Raw genomic sequence first — 20,668 nt, 5'->3', positions numbered from 1 at the left:
TGTTGTTCTAGCAACTCCCCGCTATCCTCTTGTATGGAGCCTCATCAGGGATTATAACATTTTGGTTTGTCTGATTGGAATTAAATTCTAAATGCTTATAGTTGTGGCTCAAATAATATGTAGGTACCGAACCGACACTAAAATTATTGTTTTTATATCCCAGTACCCGTACCATAAGTCACTGACAGTGTAAAACTGACACTTACCTATATACGCTAACGTCTTTTATTTTCTTTCAATTTACTCGCACTAATATGCAAGTACGAGCGAGTTGCATAGAAAGTAAGTTACGTTCTCGATAGCGTTTATGTCAGTGCTAAAGTGACAAAGACGAAAGGCGACGGTTCAATCGTCCAACCAATCTGCCTCCCATGTTGTACTGAAATGACACCTGTAAATTGAACAATTCAAGTGTCATTTCAGGATCTGGGATATAAAACATTCTTCAATCCTAAATTCCCTGTCAATTCCTCACACACACACACACACACACACACACACACACACACACACACACACACACACACATACACACACACACACACACGAACAAGCACATCATCGTCAATTATCTAATATTTCAACACTAATAAGATAAATGGATTTAGGTAAGTACCTGGTAATAATTATATATTAAAGGCAATATAAATACGTCACTTATAATAAGAAATTAATGACTGACCGGTACCTACGCATTACAACAGTGGTGAATTTTACTCAAACGTAACACGTTGGTAATTTATAAAATAATTAATAAGCAACCTGTAGTACTATTTGTTTCGCGATGGTCGTCGGCGTAAGAAATGTAAGTAACAGAAACTTTAGAACCTACTAACAAAAGTATATCACAATCCTTGCCTTGCTCACTAAGTAAGTAGGTACTCTCACTTCATCGAGCACCAATTCATATTTATATTACAAATAAAATCACTCGTTTTTTTAAATAGACATTGCGGGTTCCGCAAGTAGATTAAACGCTAATGACGCCATTGTGCTGGTGTAGATAATTAGTTGCGGATCGATTAAATTAAACTAAGAGTTAACCAAGCAGGTTTGCAATATGTGAGCATCAGTGTTCATTAGGTTTGATGGCGCCGATGATGTCCTCCTTGTTTGGCTTGAAGAAGTGGTTCCTGAAGAGGGTGTAGGCCATGCCGGCGGTGAGCGCGCCCACGGCGGCGCCCTGCGCGATCACGCGGAACTGCATGAGGAACACGCTGGTGCTCATGGCGCCGCGCCTTTTGTACTGGTACGCGCCCATGCCCACGGCCGCCGCCAGCCCGCCTAGACCTGCCCAACAAACAACAACTTTACGTAATCTACAATGCAAGCCGTGTTTTTATCTCAGATACACCTGAAAAATTGTCCCGCCTGGACCGGCCATAGACGGACTCGTCATAAATCTGTGTCACTACAAGATAAATAAAAAAAAATCCGAGGGCCAGAGCGCCTACCGCGAACCACGTTCGACGTGTTGCCTCTTTGTCGCACTTGTAAATTCGTACGTAAGTGTGACAGGGAGGTAACACGTCGAACGTGGTTCGCGGTAGGCCCTCAGGGGTCAGACCAGAGGGCATGTAATGGTCGCGGTTATCGACACGACATAAGGTCTTTATCAATCGCGCGGTTTTATAAAGTGAAGTTAGTCCATCATATGCCCGATCCCGGAGGATGTTAGGTTAGAGTTAAAAATATTCAGTATGAACATGAAAACGCAAACTCAATGCCATTGTCGATCGATAAGCACAGCTGACTAAGGTTAAGGTTATGTGGTGTGAGGCAGACGTAAGTACTTACCAATAATCATAAACGGAGATTCCTTTGATTTACGCGCCAATTTCTCACTTTGAGACTCTTCGTGGTAGTCAAACACGGGGTTACCTTGGGCCATTTTATTAATCTGCAAGGAAAACAGCTCTTACATTAAAATGCTTTCACACGAAATGTTGTGAAATATTTATACCTAACACTAAAACACTACCGCACCAAAATGAGTTGATTTATCAGAATTAGGTGTACGTAATTAAAAATTACCTAAAGGATTAAGGCTAATAACAGTGAAGACTATGTATGTAAATGTTCAACAATTATTCACCGACAAGCGAGCACCGTAGGTTTAACAACGCGACTGAGACTGCGAGCGGGGTCCCGACGCGACGGAGTGTTCGCGCGTGCAAGCTGCGGCAGCGGGGCGGGGAACCGCGAGCGCGATTAGCGGATGACGTATGCAATGATGTGACGACTGGTGCCGTGACTCGTGAGGAAACTGCCGCTACCAGCTGCAAGGGGGTATTTACCGAGCTACAAAATGTGACCTTCATTTCAATTCCTGTAAACCTTCCATACTTTACTGATCCTTGCTTATTGTATGCATTACGGAGTAGGTACTTTTTTCTATGAAAGCATTATATATCGTCGGGGATAGTGCAATACCGTGTAACTAACAAAGTCGATATAGTATTTTATGCAATCGTTGTTTAAGAGAGGTCAAAAAAGGCGAGTGGCGTGAGTAACAATTTGAGGCGAAGCCGAAAATTGTTAATAAAGACGCCACGAGTATTTTTTGACTCAGTTAAACAACGTTGCATACCTACAATACTTTTTCTACGACCAAGCACTTACTTTGAAATAAAATTGTAAAAACAAATATTATCCATTCAAGAAGTAGCAAAGAAGCAAAGAGAATATAACCACTACGTTCCCTCCATTTTTGCTACTTTTTGAATGAAAATATTTGTTAAATTTACAATTTTATTTCAAAGTATGAAAGTAGGTAAGTAAGTGCTAGGTCGTAGAAAAAGTATTGTATATATGCAACGTTGTTTAACAGAGTCAAAAAATACTCGTGGCGTTTGCGTGGCGTCTTTATTTTATTAATAATTTTCGGCTTCGCCTCACGCCACTCGCCTTTTTTGACCTCTGTTAAACAACGGTTGCATTAAATACTATTAACAACAAAGTTGATAAGACAAGATAAGATAGATAGATGGAAAGAGCACGGTTAGCGTTTAGTTGCATACTTACCTAGGTATAGGTGGAGTAGGTTCAGCCAGCAGTTTTTGAAAAACCGTAGCGCATTTATATCAATTTCAATAGGTACTTTATCTCCAAGAATATGGTAAGTACATACAATGTTGGTTAGTAGATGGTGTTAGGTCGACGTAGAAATATTTCTACTTCCTGCTGAGCCTTGGCTTTTAATTTACCACTTCATCATGAAGTGGAAAAAGCCGAGGGTGTTTTTTTACAAATTTATTGAGGCAATGGTAGAATTTCTCAGGGATCTATTTTGGGGCCCATCCTTTTCATTTTATACAGCGCCGACATAATAAATTATATCAACAATTGTAAATGCCACTTATATGCAGATGACTTACAAATGTATATTTCGTTTAAGCCTGAAAACACTAATTTAGCCATTACAAAATTAAATCAAGATCTCAATCAGGTTGCATACTGGTCTAAGAAAAACAGTTTAGTTCTGAATCCCTTGAAATCAAAGTTTTTAATACTAGGTACGAAACATCAAGTGGCAAATACAATACTACGCAACCCACAGGTCCGTATTCTAGACGAAATCATTCCTCGCGTGTCAGAAGCCAGAAACCTGGGAGTAATTATGGACGAGAAACTGCAGTTTGAAAATCACGCTCTTGAAACTGTACGTAATTGTTTTTACCGCCTCACAGTTTTATACAAGATTCGGAACTATTTAAGTGTTGACATGCGAATAAAACTTTGTGACACCCTTGTATTGTCTAAACTAAACTACGCGGATACGGTAATTGGAAACTGCTTGTTATCTCGTACAAAAACTCAGCTACAGAGGCTTCAGAATGCTTGTGCCAGATTCTGTTTTCCGATTCCACCGCGAACACATGTGACGCCGTTTTTAAATAGTGGCAATATGCTTAAGATGGAGGCCCGTAGAAAATTACACTTTGCTTCCCTCTTGTTCGGGATTATGCTGACCAAACAACCATCGTACCTCTATGAAAGACTCACGTTCTCCCGTAAACACGTAAGGCAAGCCTCCCGCCTCATCTGTCCAAGACACAGGTCGGCTAGTTTCCGTGGCAGCTTCCGGTACGCAGCCACGCGGTGCTGGAACAACCTCCCGCCACCAATAAGAAATGCCAGTTCACTATACGTGTTCAAATCTAAACTGAAACTACACCTTCTCAAGGAACAAACGATCTCCACCTAGCCGACCTACCCTCACCTGTATTTATACCGACCTCTGTGTTATAGAGTTTATATAGACATATGTATCTATTTATGTATTGTACAAATATTTATAAATAAACATGTCCCGGTTTTATAAACAAATTACAGTGTCAACTGCACATTCTGTTGTATTCTGCTTCGGTTTTGTTTTTATGTTCTGTGTTGTTTTGTGTTTGTTTTAAGTGTCAATGGGTACACTGAAAATCAGCGTCGTAACACAACTCATGTGCTACGACACATGCTGAGTGTTATCCTTTTCTGGAACCCCTCGCAGCACTGTTACTTACCTACTAATTTACCTAGATTTAAGCCTATTTTAGTGTTGTTGTGTATGAGTGTTTCGAATAAATTATCATTCATTCATTCATTCATTCAATTTTAAGTTGTTTAGATCACAATACTGTTGCCAATCATTTAATTACCAATCTTCAGGTCTCTCTCTATTTAGTAACCTGATTTCTTGGCTTTCTCTCGATAGAAAAAAATTTCGAACTTAGGTCTAAAACACAACTTAAAATTGTGTAGGTACAATTTTTTTGTACGAAAGTTAAAATTTGAAATTTGCTTCTAAAAATGCGCATTTTTTAAATACTCGTAGTCGATTACTTTTTTTTTGTGAAACTTACATGATGATATTGAATGATACATTTTTTATAACATGTATTTGGATTTCATTTTTTTTTTTGGTAAGTACCTAATAGTAATCGTAACCCTTAAGATTCCAGAGCTTGCTCGGGTATCAATATTAGCAGGAGCGGTTAAACAACAACTTTGCCTCCTTGTAACACAAATAACTATTATTTTGTATAGATTATGATGTGTCTAATGCTAATGACAGTATTGCAGACGACTGTTTCCCGTCGTGAAGTGCGGTGCGCACACCACGCGCCGAGTCGACGCGGCGCCGTCATGTACCCGAGGCGGCGTGACGTCGTGGCTCTTCACTCTGCGCCGCCGCCGACCTATTATGAAATCAACTTGCTAGATAGATACTATCTGTTCCAAAAATTGTTTACAGTGCAAGGTCTTGAGTTTTATGATCTCCGATTTTTATACTCTTTATTTGGATACCTATATTTTTTGACATTATAATTAATCACATTAATTATACTTCCCAAAGTAAGTTTCTGCCAAAATATCCAGTTTTAAACTACTTAACACCCCCAAAGAATTGGACTCGTCAGAACGAATGACATGAGTCCAATCCAAACTCGAGGGGTTTACTAGACGCCATCGAAAAATTACACTAGGTAAGACACCTACATCTTTTCGCTCCATAGGCCCGTTTCTCAAAAGCTTGTAATAAGTACAAGTGGAAGTCCCTTTCTGTCAAAAAGTGACATCCGCTTGTATTACAAGTTACAAGCTTGTGTGAAAAGGGCCCCGTAGCCGATTTGTAAATTTCGTGTGGCTCCCTTCAATATATGTCCATTACTAGGTATTTAAATACTTACCAATAGATTCCCAATTTCTTTTGCTCGTATTTAAAAAATATCTATTCATTCATTCGGCCTTTTCCCACATCAGGCGGTCTAGCATAAGTTGCGTTCTCGCGCGCGAGTCCATACTTGAAGTCGCGCTTGATGTATGGAGTCGCGCGCGATAACGCAACTCGTGCTAGATCGTCAGGTATTATCCCAACATACCTTATTGCCATACCCTCCTATTTACCTTCTCAGTGGTAGTGGGGAAAGTCCTGGAGATGATCATGGGTTAGTATTGGTACCGCATGACCGTCATCATGTGGTTGGCCATCAGGTGGTCATGGGGTTGGCCATGGGATTGGGCATGAGTTGTCAGAAATGTTACTCATTGATTGACATGTGACATAAAAATTGCTCTGTGAAGAACCGTTTTTCCTTCTGTCTAATCCTATCTGGAATGGAGTGTAGTGTAAGAGTAAAAATACCTATATTATTAAACATTTTATATATAATTCCTGTAATAAAATAATAATTTACACGAGAAGTATTATTGGTCGCCTCGACAATGGCCGGGAGCGGTACGATTCTATAAGGGAACAATCATAAATATTTGTAACAAGGTTTACCACTGAGCACACACACATCACACACGGCCCGGCTGCCAGCAACGACGGCGGTGGTACGGTACGGATATAAATGATCATCAAAAACATAAATGTGAAATGAAAGCCAAGTTCAATATTACGAATATGCATGCGTCGTTGTTGACTTCGCCGGAAAAAGAATTGAGATCTAGGTATAAAATTAAGATTCCATATTGTATCAAATTGTCATTACAAATGTAAGAGGATAATCATTTAAATTTAACTCCCGTAGTAGTAGAATCAAAGAAAAATATACATAAATAAATTAGAGTTACGGTATTTATTTTTACATGTTTGAAAATACATTTCCATATAAACGTGTAGGGAGAAAGAAAGCGAGCAACTTTATTAGAAGGTGTGATGTTCCAACAACAAGGAACCACCAAGTGCGGCCAGGGCCGGCTCGAGAACAGCATAGCATTGCGCTAGTAGCCAATACTTATATGATTGTGGTATTTGGTAGCAGTAAATTCTTGTGACTTAGAACTCACCAGAAACTACGATATGCGATCTATATACTGCGCAAAATGTACTTGACAGGAGAACAATGACAAATCGTTCACGGACTATAATTTTGTATGAGTGAAGGACACGTTCACATTAGGCTAACCGCCTGCGCTTTGAGGTGTGCGAAAAGAGAAAGATAAACGAGCGTTCATGCTATACGCACTAGAGCATATGTCGCCGAATATAGTAGGTAGGGGGAGTCGCTGATTATGGGCCTAGGCACAGTGAACGTACCCTAACATTGTTCCTAAAAGGGGCATATGCCTGCCCTGATGGGGAGCGCGTTGTGCGGCGGGGCGGGGCGGGGCGGGGCGGTTCACTGGTAGTGCGGGGGCGCGCTGGATGACACCTTCTCCAGCTTCTCGAAGTGCTTGCGCGCGTTGCGGATGTTGATGAGCGTGGCCTCGGACGGGATGCGCGGGTCCGACATCTCCACCATCACGTACGTGTTGCTCGTGAACCCGTCGATGAACGCTGCGAACACGCTGTTGCGGACCTGATCGAAACCATTATTATTTTCATATATTAAAAAAAAAAACAATTAAACCATAAGATTACAAACGTTATTTATGGTTTAACCCTTATGTATTTTAAGCAGATGGGTTTTACCAAACAACCGGAAGATAAATAAAAATATTGTTAGTTTTAATTTGGTTGTCAATTTTCCCAAGTCTTTGAATCACTCTACGAAGTCTACGCGCAAGGTAAGTCAGTAGCGTTGTCATAGTCTAGTAACACCATGGCTAGGCTAGCCCCCCCTCCCCCTGTAGTATGTAGTAATGAGCGAGGTTACCTCCATGCTCTGGAACTGCGCGGCGAGCTTGGAGCAGGAGAGCTTGAACTGCTTGACGATGTTGGAGACCTTCTCGAAGCGGTGCGCGTCGCGGTGCGCGCGCCGCTGGCAGTGCGACACCACCAGGAACGTCGCGCGCTCGAACAGCAGCACCTACCGATAACCACGCATCATATTATAACACACTACCTACAGACCTATACCGACTATACCTACCTACCTAGACATACTAATACTAATGGAACTTGACGCATCGCTTAATCAAATATCATATCCCTTCCAAACACAATGGTAACTTAATATGGCACAAACTTCTAGAATAAGTGGCACTAAATAACACTTAAAAAACCGTGCGTGTCGGACCACTTGATTTTTTTTTCACTTAGTTTTACGCAGTTTTTACGTGACATATGAAACTATTAGATAAAAACAGTATTTTGTGTGGTAATATGTATACGCATCCTCGGTAATATCATATCCCTTCTGAACACAATGGTAACTTAATATGGCACAAACTTCTAGAATAAGTGGCACTAAATAACACTTATAAAACCGTGCGTGTCGGACCACTTGATTTTTTTTTCACTTAGTTTTACGTGACATGATGAAACTATTAGATAAAAACAGATTTTGTGTGGTAATATGTATCCAAGGTGCCAATAAGCTATCTTACTTGTCCGAAACATTAAGTGGAAGGAATAAGCTCCCTGGTGTATTCTCATTGTCCCGCCGGGCACAGGTGGGAGTAGGTGAATTCATATAAATCATTCCCATTTGTCTCCACCTCATGTATGGCGGTAATGAAATAAAATTGGGGTGTGAACAAATGGGAATACACCAGCTCCCTGGGGAGATCATAGAGGGGTAATACATATATATATATATATGTTAATATAATATGATGGGACAATCTTACACAAATCTATCTAGCTCCATATTATTAAGCTTAATAAGGCCTGTGTTGTGGGTACTAGACAACAATAGATATAATAGGTAAATATATCTGTAATAAACACACAAATAAATGCCCTTAACAGGAGTTGAACCCAGGAGCTCCTGTTTCATAGGCAGGGTCACTATTGAATATACCCCGCCTTTTTAAAGATCTGTGTTCCTATGATATCTAATATTGCAGTAATAGGTAATATGTAAACAACATGTACTGTAAAATGCTATTGATTATAAGGTTCAACCCTTGGGTTACGCGGAAGGGGTTGGTAAGAACTGAACAAGTTGTTATCATCAGTTGTGGACTGGTTCAAGGCTTGACTGCATTAAGCTGATCTGATCTGTATTTTGTTAATTAACTAAATAAATAATAAATTAGATTTAGTCCCAATTTCTACAATGTCTACTAGAAAATAACCACTCATTTCCTTTACCAACCCCCTTAGATAAGTGGTAGACATATAGTTATACTTGTTCTTTAAATTTTAACAGGTGTTGTAGTTATTAATCACTATCACTACATAGTATCCTGCCTGTTCTCACTTATGGAGCTGAAACCTGGGTTTTCACCAAAGGCATATTACGTAAACTAAGCGTTGTCCAGCGGGCGCTAGAGAGAAAATTGGTGAGGATCACATTGAGAGACCGTAAAACGAATGAGTGGCTGAGACAGCAGAGCAAGGTCACGGATGTTGTAAAACGCGTAGCCAGTTTGAACTGTTTGAAGTGGGAATGGGCTGGTCATATGGCACGAAAGACCGACTCGTGGAGTAAAAGAATACTCGAGGGGCGACCATGGGGGGAAGAACGTCCTCCAAGTATACCCAATATGCGTTGGGAAGACGACATCAAAAGGGCTGCGGGGATGAGATGGCTCCAGGTTGCACAGAACCGTGACGAATGGAGAAGAATGAAGGAGGCCTACACCCGAAGGGTAGAAAAGGGCTAAAGAGAGAGAGAGAGATCACTACATGTATAAAACAAAGTCGCTTCCCTGTCTGTCTGTCTGTCTGTATGCTTTGATCTTTTAAACTACGCAACGGATTTTGACGCGAGAGTGATTCAAGTGGAAGGTTTATGTATAATTTGTTAACCCGTGCGAAGCCGGGGCTGGTCGCTAGTGTTATTATATTTTAAATTGAACTTACTTCATCAGCATCCACAATTGAGGCAAATTGTTTCAATGAAGATTCTAAAGCTTTAACATTAGGTATAAGTTTATATACTATGCTTGACCACGCCCTGGAACAAACATGATTATGTTTAAATCACATATAACAACAGGCACTTCATAAAATACATAACAGTCATTAGTAAATAATATAAACATTACTTATATAATGTTTCATCCCATATACTGGTCCGAAAACAAGTGCACTCTAAGGGTTTGGAGAGTCGCTTCAGATCCTCTTCTCTTTCCTTAAATATTTCCTCCCTCGATTCTTCGGGTATCAAGTCCATTTTGTGCACCAGACAGAATATCCTAGCTTCCGGTGAGTTCTGGAATATTCACCAATATAATATTAAGAACTATGTATTTTTTCATTAATTATATTTAAGTTACTTTTAATTTATACATTGTGCAATACAAAGTAGAAAAGGTATTGATAGAGAATGGTAACAATTAAAACTAGACAGTAAGATGAAAATGCTCTGCGTTTATGACAACTCAAACAAATAAAATACCATAAAATACTAATAAGGTTACCTGAAGAATAGCTTCCAAGCAGGACTGATAGTAATGCATGTCCTTTTCCATTTCTCTGCTCTCCACATCAAACACATATATAAGTACTTCAACATTTCGAAAAATGTTGTCTCTTTGAGAAGCAAAATAATTTTCCATGAATGCTTCCTGGCCGCCACAGTCCCACAGGTTGAGCACCAGGTTGCCCAGGAAGCGCACGTGAGAGTGCTCCACGTCGACTGAAACATTCAGGCACACTCTAACCATCAACACAAACCCTTGGACAACTTCACACATACTACTAGCTACTAACTTGTAGCGCCCAGCCGTCTGGTGTCTCTTGCGATGTAGTTGGCGAAAATTATGGACCTCATACTTGTCTTCCCTGAGCCACTCTTACCCATTAACAGTACCTTTAAAATATAAAAATCGTCACTAGTTTAGAACTAGAACAGTTATGATGATAATAAAAGAGCAAAGAAATATATTTTAAGACGTACCTTTTTCTTCATGTTGACAAAGTTTGTACTACGAAGGCCTTCAACTTTATAAGATAGACGGTATTATCTGGAACACGATTTTATGCACCCTGTTAGAAGCATAAACAAACTCATACCACTTTACCAACTAATCTTCCTGGGGTGATTTAATTACCTTAAAGAATTTAATTAAAATATGTAAACTAAAAAATTACAAATAACAGTAGGCGTAAAAACACTGTTCGACAGTCGTCAACTCGTCAGTCACTTTATGTCATAGACACCAATTCTTTTTTTTTTTTTTGTTTAAACGATACCAGCCTTATTATGGATAGCTTTATCCATCTTTATCCACGTGATAAAATAACTGTCACTGTTTAACACCGTGGGAAAGAAAGTGACGGACACCGTTTTATCACGCTGTCACGTAGACAAGAACGACCATCATATCCGTACAGACGGGATGATCAAATTGTCAATTTGATCAGAAAAAAATTCTCATTCTAGTCTGTGCGGAAAGAGAAGAGTCGTGGAATATATGGGGCCCAATACATTACACGATTTCTCTTTTCGAACCGACTCCCTGCTAGCATGATTTGCTTTCTCGCGCGCGACGCCATTACGCGTGACTTCAAATATGGACTCGCGCGCGAGAACGCAACATACTTTGGCGAGGATCTCCAATTTAATCACCAATTTTAGTTTTATGGTGATATTTGAGCGTTCTAAATAAAATAAAACGTGAATACTGGAGTCACAAATTGGTATTCTTGCGTCCGCACCTCCGTAATATTACTAGTCATAATCATGTCATAATCGACGGGTCTTGTCAATCCCAGTCTTGGTCTTGTGCAAGTGATTATATTCTCTTTGGGCTCGCGGCTCGTCTCGTGGCTCGCAAGCTCGTCGAGCTAATGTAATTTAAACACTAACGGCACGGCATAAGGTTTATAACCGAATGACAAGCCGAACGCGAGTGTAGGTGGTGGACTCGCGTCTCGTGGCGCGGCTCGCGACTCGTCTCGTGGCTCGCGCGAGAGTCTAATCCCCGTAATAGAAAAAGGGGCAAGCTATGATGGCGCCAGCTATGCAAACCTTTGACAGTTGCCAACACCATTGTATTGGCGTCATATTGGCGTTTGCGCCCGTACGGCCTAATTTGATCGGTCAATTTCATCACATTAGCGAAAAATTGTCCTCGTCTGGACAATATAGTAGAGTCCAAACGAGAAAATTTTTCGCCAATCTCATGAAATTGTCCGATCGAATCAGGCCGTGCGGACGCAAACGCCAATTTGATTCCCCGATCTAATCAGCAGGTGCGGACACAAAAATGTCAATTTTCGAAGTTAGTATCTGTGGAATGCAAATTGGTGATTAAATTTGTGTTCTTGTGGACGCTAGATGAGATTGACGCCAATTATTTTCCTGATCAAATCGGTTGATTTACCCAGCTCGTCTGGGCTCTACTTATCTCATCTCATCCCGCCCGCCATATCTCATCTCATCTATAGCCCCCTTATCACTCGTCTGCGAATCGCGGTGCGAAGGCGCGAAAGCGAGTGTGGAGTCGATTTCCCAGATCTGCGAACTTGACTCCACACTCGCGTTCACGGCTTCGCGCCGCGATTCACGAACGAGTGTGGAGGCGGCTTATAGTTTGATTTGGTCTGATTAGTCTGTCAAGCTATTTCCGCCAGTAGAAAAAAGCGGCAAATTTAAAATATGCAGGCGCAAAGGGTACCAAAGAGTAAATTATTTTTCTCAAAAATGGACGGCAAAGTCGACGTTGCCGGTTAAAAAATTGGTCGAGAAGTGCGTAGTTTATGGTCAGTCAAAAAATTAAAAAGTTAAAAATATTGCAGTCTCGATTTCGGGACTGCAATGTTGCATACAAATTCCATTATTTAACGAGTTCCAAACTTTTTAAAAGTTTAAATGGCCATATCAAATGAAGGCATAGGTCCGTTAAACAGCCAAACAGATGATCGCGCGTACCGCGACTATTTAGGTGTCTCAAATAGGTTGACGTATTTTCAGCAGAAAAATACACTTCCAATCTTTTTAATGGTTTTACTTTTTTCTGTGAAAATTAAAACGTTACTTCTGTAAAATATTTCTATTTCTTGCACCATTTTTGAGAAAAGCACTATATATGACTCGGCTGGAAGGCTACATGCTGGCTTCGGATTCAATTAAACGGACTCCCAAGGTCGTCCGTTTAAAACGAATCCTCAGCCAGTAGCTACTGTAGCTACTTCCGAGCCTCGACAATAATGTACTAATAAAGATTTTAGAGACAGGAAAAGAAAATTATGCTTTACAATATATATTAAAATTTTCTTCGTTAAATTGATTTGCTGCTGTCAAAAACGTAAAGGTTTTGTTATTATTAGTGATCGTTCATCAGGCATCTCACTCTGAAGCTGACCACCGTTCTGCGCGCCTGTCTGGCTCACAGGTACGTGCCAAAGCGGTGGAGAGAGGTCAAAGTCATCTTCATACCGAAACCAGGTAAAAGCGACTACTCGGATCCCAAATCCTTTAGGCCCATCAGCCTGACCTCCTTCATGCTTAAAACCTTGGAGAGGTTGTGCGACAGGTATCTGAGGGAGGGGGTGCTGAGTAACGTGCCCCTACATCCCAACCAACATGCCTACAGCCCTGGCAAGTCTACAGAATCGGCACTACATGCAGTGGTAAGCAAAATTGAGGTGGCGATTAAAAGCAGGTCCATGTGCTTAGGAACCTTTATAGATATAGAAGGGGCCTTCGACAGGACTAGGTTCAGCAGCATTGCAGCAGCACTGGTAAGACATGGAGCGAATACAGTTATGACCCAGTGGATAAACAACATGTTGAGCCAGAGGGTCATAAAACTTGGGACAGGCGAGACACAGCAGGCATCAGTGGCAAAGGGATGCCCCCAAGGGGGCGTTCTATCGCCACTTCTATGGAACCTAGTAGTGAACGACCTAATCACGGCACTAAACAACAATCACTACTACACAATCGGCTATGCTGACGATATAGTGATACTAACGAGCGGCAACCACACAGGTACGGTATGCGACGTTACCCGCTCTGCACTAGCCATCGTGGAGCGCTGGTGCATCAACAACGAACTCACAGTCAATCCCCACAAGACGGAGCTGGTAATGTTCACCAACAAACGCAATTTGGGAAACTACCGCCTTCCCAAACTGTTCAATACAGAACTCCAACTATCTGCAGAGGTTAAGTATTTAGGGGTAATACTTGACAACAAGCTAAATTGGAGTAATCACTTAAATGGCAAAATTGATAAAGCTACAGTCGCGTTCTGGCAATGTCGTAGAATGGTGGGTAGAACCTGGGGATTAACTCCCAGGCTAACTCTATGGCTTTACCAGGCAGTTATAAGACCAATAATAAGCTACGGAGCGATAGTATGGTGGCCACGCACCAAACTATCCACAGTTGAGGCTAAACTACAACGACTCCAGAGGCTGGCCTGTATGGCGACAACGGGCTGCATGAGGACAACACCAACCGCGGCCCTGGAAGCCTTACTGGGCCTGCCGCCGCTGCACCTCTTTATACAACAGGAAGCGCTAGCTACGGCGATACGTCTTAAAAAATCTAATCTCTGGAGACCGCCTAGGGTGTCACACACCGAAATCCTCTACGAGGCCATAGGTAGGGAACCGCTCATAGAAGCGGTGACTGACAGGATACCCAAGCAGTTCGTCTTCGACAAGAAATACAAAATACAATTACATGAAGAACCCCATGAAGGACTCAACCCAAGGGAGCTGAGAATCTTCACGGACGGATCAAAGACAAGGTCAGGCACTGGCGCTGGGGTTTTCTCAGAGGACCTAAACATACACATCTCAACACCACTTGGTGCCCATAACACAGTCTTCCAGGCGGAATGTATGGGCATCATAATGGCAGCACACGCAATCGTCTCAAGGGAAGTATTGGACTACCCCATCCGCATACTCTCTGATAGTCGATCAGTACTGCAAGCTCTACAAAGTTATACTCTCACTTCAGGGCTAATTTACGAATGCCACAAAGCTCTGTCAGAGGTATGTACCACCAATGGCGTAACTCTGCAGTGGATCAAAGGACACAGCAACTCACGAGGTAACGATGCAGCCGACATCCTGGCGAGAGGTGGCTCGGAACTGAAGGTGGCAGGACCTGAGCCAATTATACCTCTGCCATTTGCCTGGCTCCGGAACATGCTGCGTCATAACACCAAGGTAAAACACCAACAATACTGGTCTAACCTAGTCACCTGCAGGCAGGCGAAGGAAGCCCTCCCGACACTCAACCCCAATCTGTCACGGAGGCTGCGACAGCTGAAGAGACCACAGCTCCGGCTTATAGCTGGAGCCATAACCGGCCACGCCTCATTTAACAAACACCTACTAACCCTACGTGTTACAGATAGCCCCCTCTGCAGGGCGTGCATGGAGGCAGAGGAGACAGCCGCCCACGTCATTCTCGAATGCCCAGGGGTGGCAGAATACCGGGCACAACACCTCGGCTCACCGGGGTCGCTCCCAGAAGTCGTTGGCAACGTCAAGGGTCTGCTAGGCTTCCTGGTAGAGCTGGGTTGGCAGGAATAGGCCGCCAACCCATCACGCAAAATAGGCGCAATAATATGACGTCGAGTTGCGGAAACCAAGCCCGCGAATACCTATAACCTATAACCTAGTGATCGTTATCAACGTGCTGTATTGGTAGCAAAGTATGGTTGACTTGACAAAAAAACAAATACGCAAGTATTTTAAACATTATACATTTCACAAATTATGAGATTTATATTACATATTTATAATCACTTATCCAAATTATACTGAATAAACGACTAAAATTTGCTCAACATATTTAGCTGTCAGTTGTTCATGTCAATTGGAAAAAAAAAACCATTTTTAATAGCTAAAAAGCTTTGGATTCCTCCGAAAACGGTGCCGTCATATTACGGCCGCTATATAGCGTTGACTGACGTCACTAGAACGTTGTCTATGTAAACAAGATGGCGCGGTTTCCTAGACGGCGTTACGTTACGTTGATTGTCAACGTAACGTAAGATGACGGCCGTCATGACCTTGTCGATAGTTTCGTGAACGTTTTATTAGATAGCGGTGACGCCATTTTGAATAAATGACACCAGATTTGAATAAATGATTCCGCACTACGATTATTTTCCTCTTCTGATGATATTTCATCCTCCAAGTAAATTATAGATGATCAAGCAAATCTTGTCAGTAGGAAAAGGCGTGAAATTCAAATTTTCTATGGGACGTTATCCCATCGCGCCTACATTTTTCAAATTTGCCGCTTTGACCTTGGTGGATGACGGTGTGTTATGACGCCGTGGTACTTTCCACATGTCGCCACCGTAAAGACGGCCGTCTTTTGCGGCCGCTATATGACGGCCGTCATATGACGGCACCGTTTTCGGAGGAATCCAAAGCTTAACTGACCTTTCTACGTTAACGGAAGTCACAGGAAGGTTAATTTAAGTCTCTAAAATATTGCACGCAACTATAGTTGTATTTTTATGACAATTATGACATTTAATGTCATTTGACGTACATTGTTTTAAAAATATATTAGGGTTGGGGCGGAAAAGGTTTTGTACCGTAAAGAGTTTATCTACAGGTGTAATTTATTTTATAGTTAAGAACAAAAGTGAATATTCAAATGTATTTGTTTTTTCTGCCAACCATACCCTTTGCTACGAAAACTGCACGTTAATAACGATCACTAGTTATTATACATATGATTATAAACTGTTTATACGACAACGGTTTCACTCACTTGAATTTTTAGTCGCTATTGGCGACATGTTTCGGGTCCTTCACAGTTTAAAATATGTCTCACGAAAGTTTAATATCGATCATATGATTATAGTTAAATTAAAGGTATTTCATTTTTTACAAGTTTACAGCTAAAAAAGATTTTCGGAATTCTTGTTCGGTATGCATGACGTGATGTTTTTGTCCCGAAAGTTATTTAAAAACCGGCCAAGTGCGAGTCGGACTCGCGCACGGAGGGTTCCGCACCATCAATAAAAAATAGAGCAAAAAAATCGTGTTTGTTGTATGGAAGCCCCCCCTTAAATATTTATTTTATTTTATTTTTAGTATTTGTTGTTATAGCGGCAACAGAGATACATCATTTGTGAAAATTTCAACTGTCTAGCTATCGCGATTCATGAGATACAGCCTGGTGACAGACGGACGGACGGACGGACAGCGGAGTCTTAGTAATAGGGTCCCGTTTTTTACCCTTTGGGTACGGAATCTATGGGACGATATCCCTTCCCGCCTACATTTTTCAAATTTGCCGCCCTTTTCTACTGTCAAGATCTGGTTGACCCGTTTGTAAAATTAAATATAAAATTTGGAGTTATTAATGTTTTACTCCAATAATTGTACCGTATAGCCCCAGTTTTCTGACGGTGTGGGACTAGGTAATAGGTACTATTTTGAGATAGAAAAATAATAAATCTCTGTAAATTAAAAACGAATTACATTTTATTTTGACATCATAAGAATAAGGCAAACAGGTTCGCCACAACGCTATTTTTTTTTGGGATTAATAACGTAATCTATATATATAAATGCACGTGTCCTGACTGATTGACTGACTGACTGACTGACTGACTGACTCATCAACGCAGAGCCGAAACTACTAACGCTAGAAAGTTGAAATTTGGACACTAGGTTGCATTTATAAAATGTATAAGAGCTAAGAAGCGATTTTGAGAAATTCAACCCCTAAGGGGGTTAAAAAGGGGATGAAAGGTTGTATGGGGTGCAAGTTTTATTTTAAGCTAGGAATTTGAAACTTTGTAAAAATGTACTATATTAAAAAACAAGAAAACTAATTTCTGCGTTTTCGAAAATTCATCCCCCAAGGTGGTGAAAAAGGGGTTGAAAGTTTGTATGGAGATCAAATATTTTTGTGAGTGTTGGACTTGAAACTTTGTATATGGGGATATTATTATAAGACGGGAAAAGTAATTTCAGCGTTTTTGAAAATTCATCCCCTAACAGGGTTAAAAAGGGGTTGAAAGTTTGAACCCATTACAAATGCTTTGAAACTTCTTAGAAAGACATAATAGCCGATGACAAAAAAAAAGGAATTGCGACGTTTTAGGTAATACAACCCCTAAGGGGGTAAAAAAGGGGATGAAACTTTGTCCTGGGGTGCAAATTTTATTTTAAGCTAGGACCTTGAAACTTCGTAAAAAGGTATTAAATTAAAAAACAAGAAAACTAATTTCTGCGTTTTCGAAAATTCATCCCCCAAGGTGGTGAAAAAGGGGTTGAAAGTTTGTATGGAGATCAAATATTTTTGTGAGTGTTGGACTTGAAACTTTGTATATGGGGATATTATTATAAGACGGGAAAAGTAATTTCAGCGTTTTTGAAAATTCATCCCCCAAGGTGGTGAAAAAGGGGTTGAAAGTTTGTATGGAGATCAAATATTTTTGTGAGTGTTGGACTTGAAACTTTGTATATGGGGATATTATTATAAGATGGGAAAAGTAATTTCAGCGTTTTTGAAAATTCATCCCCTAACAGGGTTAAAAAGGGGTTGAAAGTTTGAATCCATTAAAAATGCTTTGAAACTTCTTAGAAAGACATAATAGCCGATGACAAAAAACAGGAATTGCGACGTTTTAGGTAATTCAACCCCTAAGGGGGTAAAAAAGGAGATGAAACTTTGTCCTGGGGTGCAAATTTTATTTTAAGCTAGGACCTTAAAACTTCGTAAAAAGATAATTAATTAAAAAAACAAGAAAACTAATTTCAGCGTTTTTAAAACTTCTTCCCCCGAGGTGGTAAAAACGGGGTTGAAAGTTTGTACGGAGATCAAATATTTTTGAGAGTACGGGACTTGAATCTTTGTATTTGGGGATATTATTAGAAGACAGGAAAAGTTATTTCAGCGTTTTGTAAAATTCATCCCCTAACAGGGTTAAAAGGGGGATGAAAGATTGTATGGAGTTCAAATTTTATTTTAAGTTAGGAACTTGAAACTTCGTAAAAATATATGAAATTAAAATACAAGAAAACTTATTTCAGCGTTTTTGAATTATCATCCCCTAAGGTGGTAAAAAGGGGGTTGAAAGTTTGTATGGATATCAAACATTTTTTCGAACGCGGGACTTGAATCTTTGTATTTCGTTATTAAAATACAGGAAAAATAATTTCAGCGTTTTGTAAAATTCATCCCCCAACAGGATTAAAAAGGGGTTGAAAGTTTTAATCCATTACAAATGCTTTGAGACTTCTTAGAAAGGCATAATAGCCGATTACAAGAAAGTAATTGCTATTTTTTGGAAATTCAACCCCTAAGGGGGATAAAAAGAGGATGAAAGTTCGTCTTAGGGTGCAAATTTTATTTTAAGCTAGGAACTTGAAACTTTGCAAAAAGGTATTAAATTAAGATACAAGAAAACTAATTTTAGCGTTTTTGAAAATTCATCCCCTAAGGTGGTGAAAAAGGGGTTGGAAGTTTGTATGGATATCAAACATTTTTTCGAACGCTCGACTTGAATCTTTCTATTTGGGGATATTATTAGAAGACAGGAAAAGTTATTTTAGCGTTTTGTAAAATTAATCCCCTAACAGGGTTAAAACAGGGGGTTGAAAGTTTGTATAGGGTTCAAATTTTATTTAAAGCTACAAACTTGAAACTTTGTAAAAATGTATTTTATCAAAAGAGAAGAAAACTAATTTCAGAGATTTTGATAATTCATCCCCCGAGGTGGTGAAAAAGGGGTTGAAAATTTGTTTGGAGGCCAAACATTTTTTTGAGTGCGGGACTTGAATCGTTGTATAAAGGCATATTATTAGAATACAAGAAAAATAATTTCAGCTTTTAAAAAATCATCCCCTAAAATGATTAAAAAGGGGTTGAAAGTTTGTATAGGGTTCAAATTTTATTTAAAGCTAGGAACTTCAAACTTCGTAAATAGGTAGTTAGGTAGTAGGTTTTATTAAATAGAGGACATGAAAATCTTCTAAGGGGGTTTAGAGGGATTATATCGAGGACAATTTTATTCAGTTAGGGGCTTGAAACTTCGTAGGTTGTGAAAGACAAAGTCTCATGCGTTGTATAATATTAATAATTAACAAATGATTAACCGTCCTACCGCAATCACTTGCTGCACAATGTTCTAAGCTAATGTAGAAATATATAACCACCAATATACAAATCCACGCGTACGAAGTCGCGGGCAACAGCTAGTATTATATAGGTATGTACATCCAATCAACTGAGTTCAGTCGTGGCAAGCACGCCCATGGGGCTGTAGAGTCACTTTCACACATACTTACATATATACATAATACATATTTCGTGGGTCATGGAGTAACGCGCCCATTCGAAAATTGCAAGTAGGGTAGATAATATTAGGTTAGGTTAGGTACCTTGGGTATAACCATGGTATATAACGGTTAGGTATAGCTATCCGTTACTGTAGGGGTCGGTCGGTAACATTTGGAGAAAGAGCCAACCGCAGTAAAAATCATCAAATCTATAAATATCAAAGAGCCGCGAATGTTGTTTTAGTGGTAATAGTGGTACCATTAGTTGATAGGACATTTACTTATTAGCTGGCTAAAGGAACCACAATTGTGGTACCTACAATGAGTCGCAGGCAGTGGCGTAGCTAGGCGTGGGCGAAGTGGGCCGTCGCCCACGGCCTCGCGCCCCAAGAGGGGCCTCGCGCGAGGCCTCATCGGGCACAGTGAAAGAAATGGGCCTCGCAGACGCGATTTCGCCCACGCCGGCTAGATTAGTTCACGCTACGCCACTGGTCGCAGGCTGCTCGCAACTCGTAAGCAACTCGTAAGGCGAAGCTCAGCCACCATTGAAGGACTCCAACTTATTATTTCTCTTATGGTTTCTCCCAAGCACTAATCGTAAAATACTTAGTGCAA

General features: G+C 40.5%; 3 protein-coding genes across 3 annotated transcripts in view; all 3 read right to left on the bottom strand.

The window, feature by feature from the left end:
• Positions 1–20,668, bottom strand: part of LOC134661309 (HIG1 domain family member 1C-like) — a 156,824-nt gene that overhangs the window by 33,253 nt on the left and 102,903 nt on the right. The gene's annotated exons all lie outside the window — the stretch shown is intronic.
• Positions 1,015–1,931, bottom strand: LOC134661852 (HIG1 domain family member 1A, mitochondrial-like). Its single transcript, XM_063518064.1, has 2 exons — positions 1,798–1,931; positions 1,015–1,290 (listed from the first exon to the last, which is right to left on the bottom strand). The coding sequence occupies exons 1-2, from the start codon at positions 1,889–1,891 to the stop codon at positions 1,070–1,072; spliced, it is 315 nt and encodes a 104-aa protein (XP_063374134.1). The 5' UTR covers positions 1,892–1,931; the 3' UTR covers positions 1,015–1,069.
• Positions 7,112–10,885, bottom strand: LOC134661297 (ras-related GTP-binding protein A). Its single transcript, XM_063517295.1, has 7 exons — positions 10,731–10,885; positions 10,544–10,643; positions 10,252–10,469; positions 9,877–10,043; positions 9,692–9,785; positions 7,596–7,748; positions 7,112–7,298 (listed from the first exon to the last, which is right to left on the bottom strand). The coding sequence occupies exons 1-7, from the start codon at positions 10,740–10,742 to the stop codon at positions 7,119–7,121; spliced, it is 924 nt and encodes a 307-aa protein (XP_063373365.1). The 5' UTR covers positions 10,743–10,885; the 3' UTR covers positions 7,112–7,118.

The sequence above is a fragment of the Cydia amplana genome, chromosome Z (assembly GCF_948474715.1).
Source record: "Cydia amplana chromosome Z, ilCydAmpl1.1, whole genome shotgun sequence".
NCBI lineage: Eukaryota > Metazoa > Arthropoda > Insecta > Lepidoptera > Tortricidae > Cydia > Cydia amplana.
This window is presented reverse-complemented; position numbering and strand designations above follow the sequence as displayed.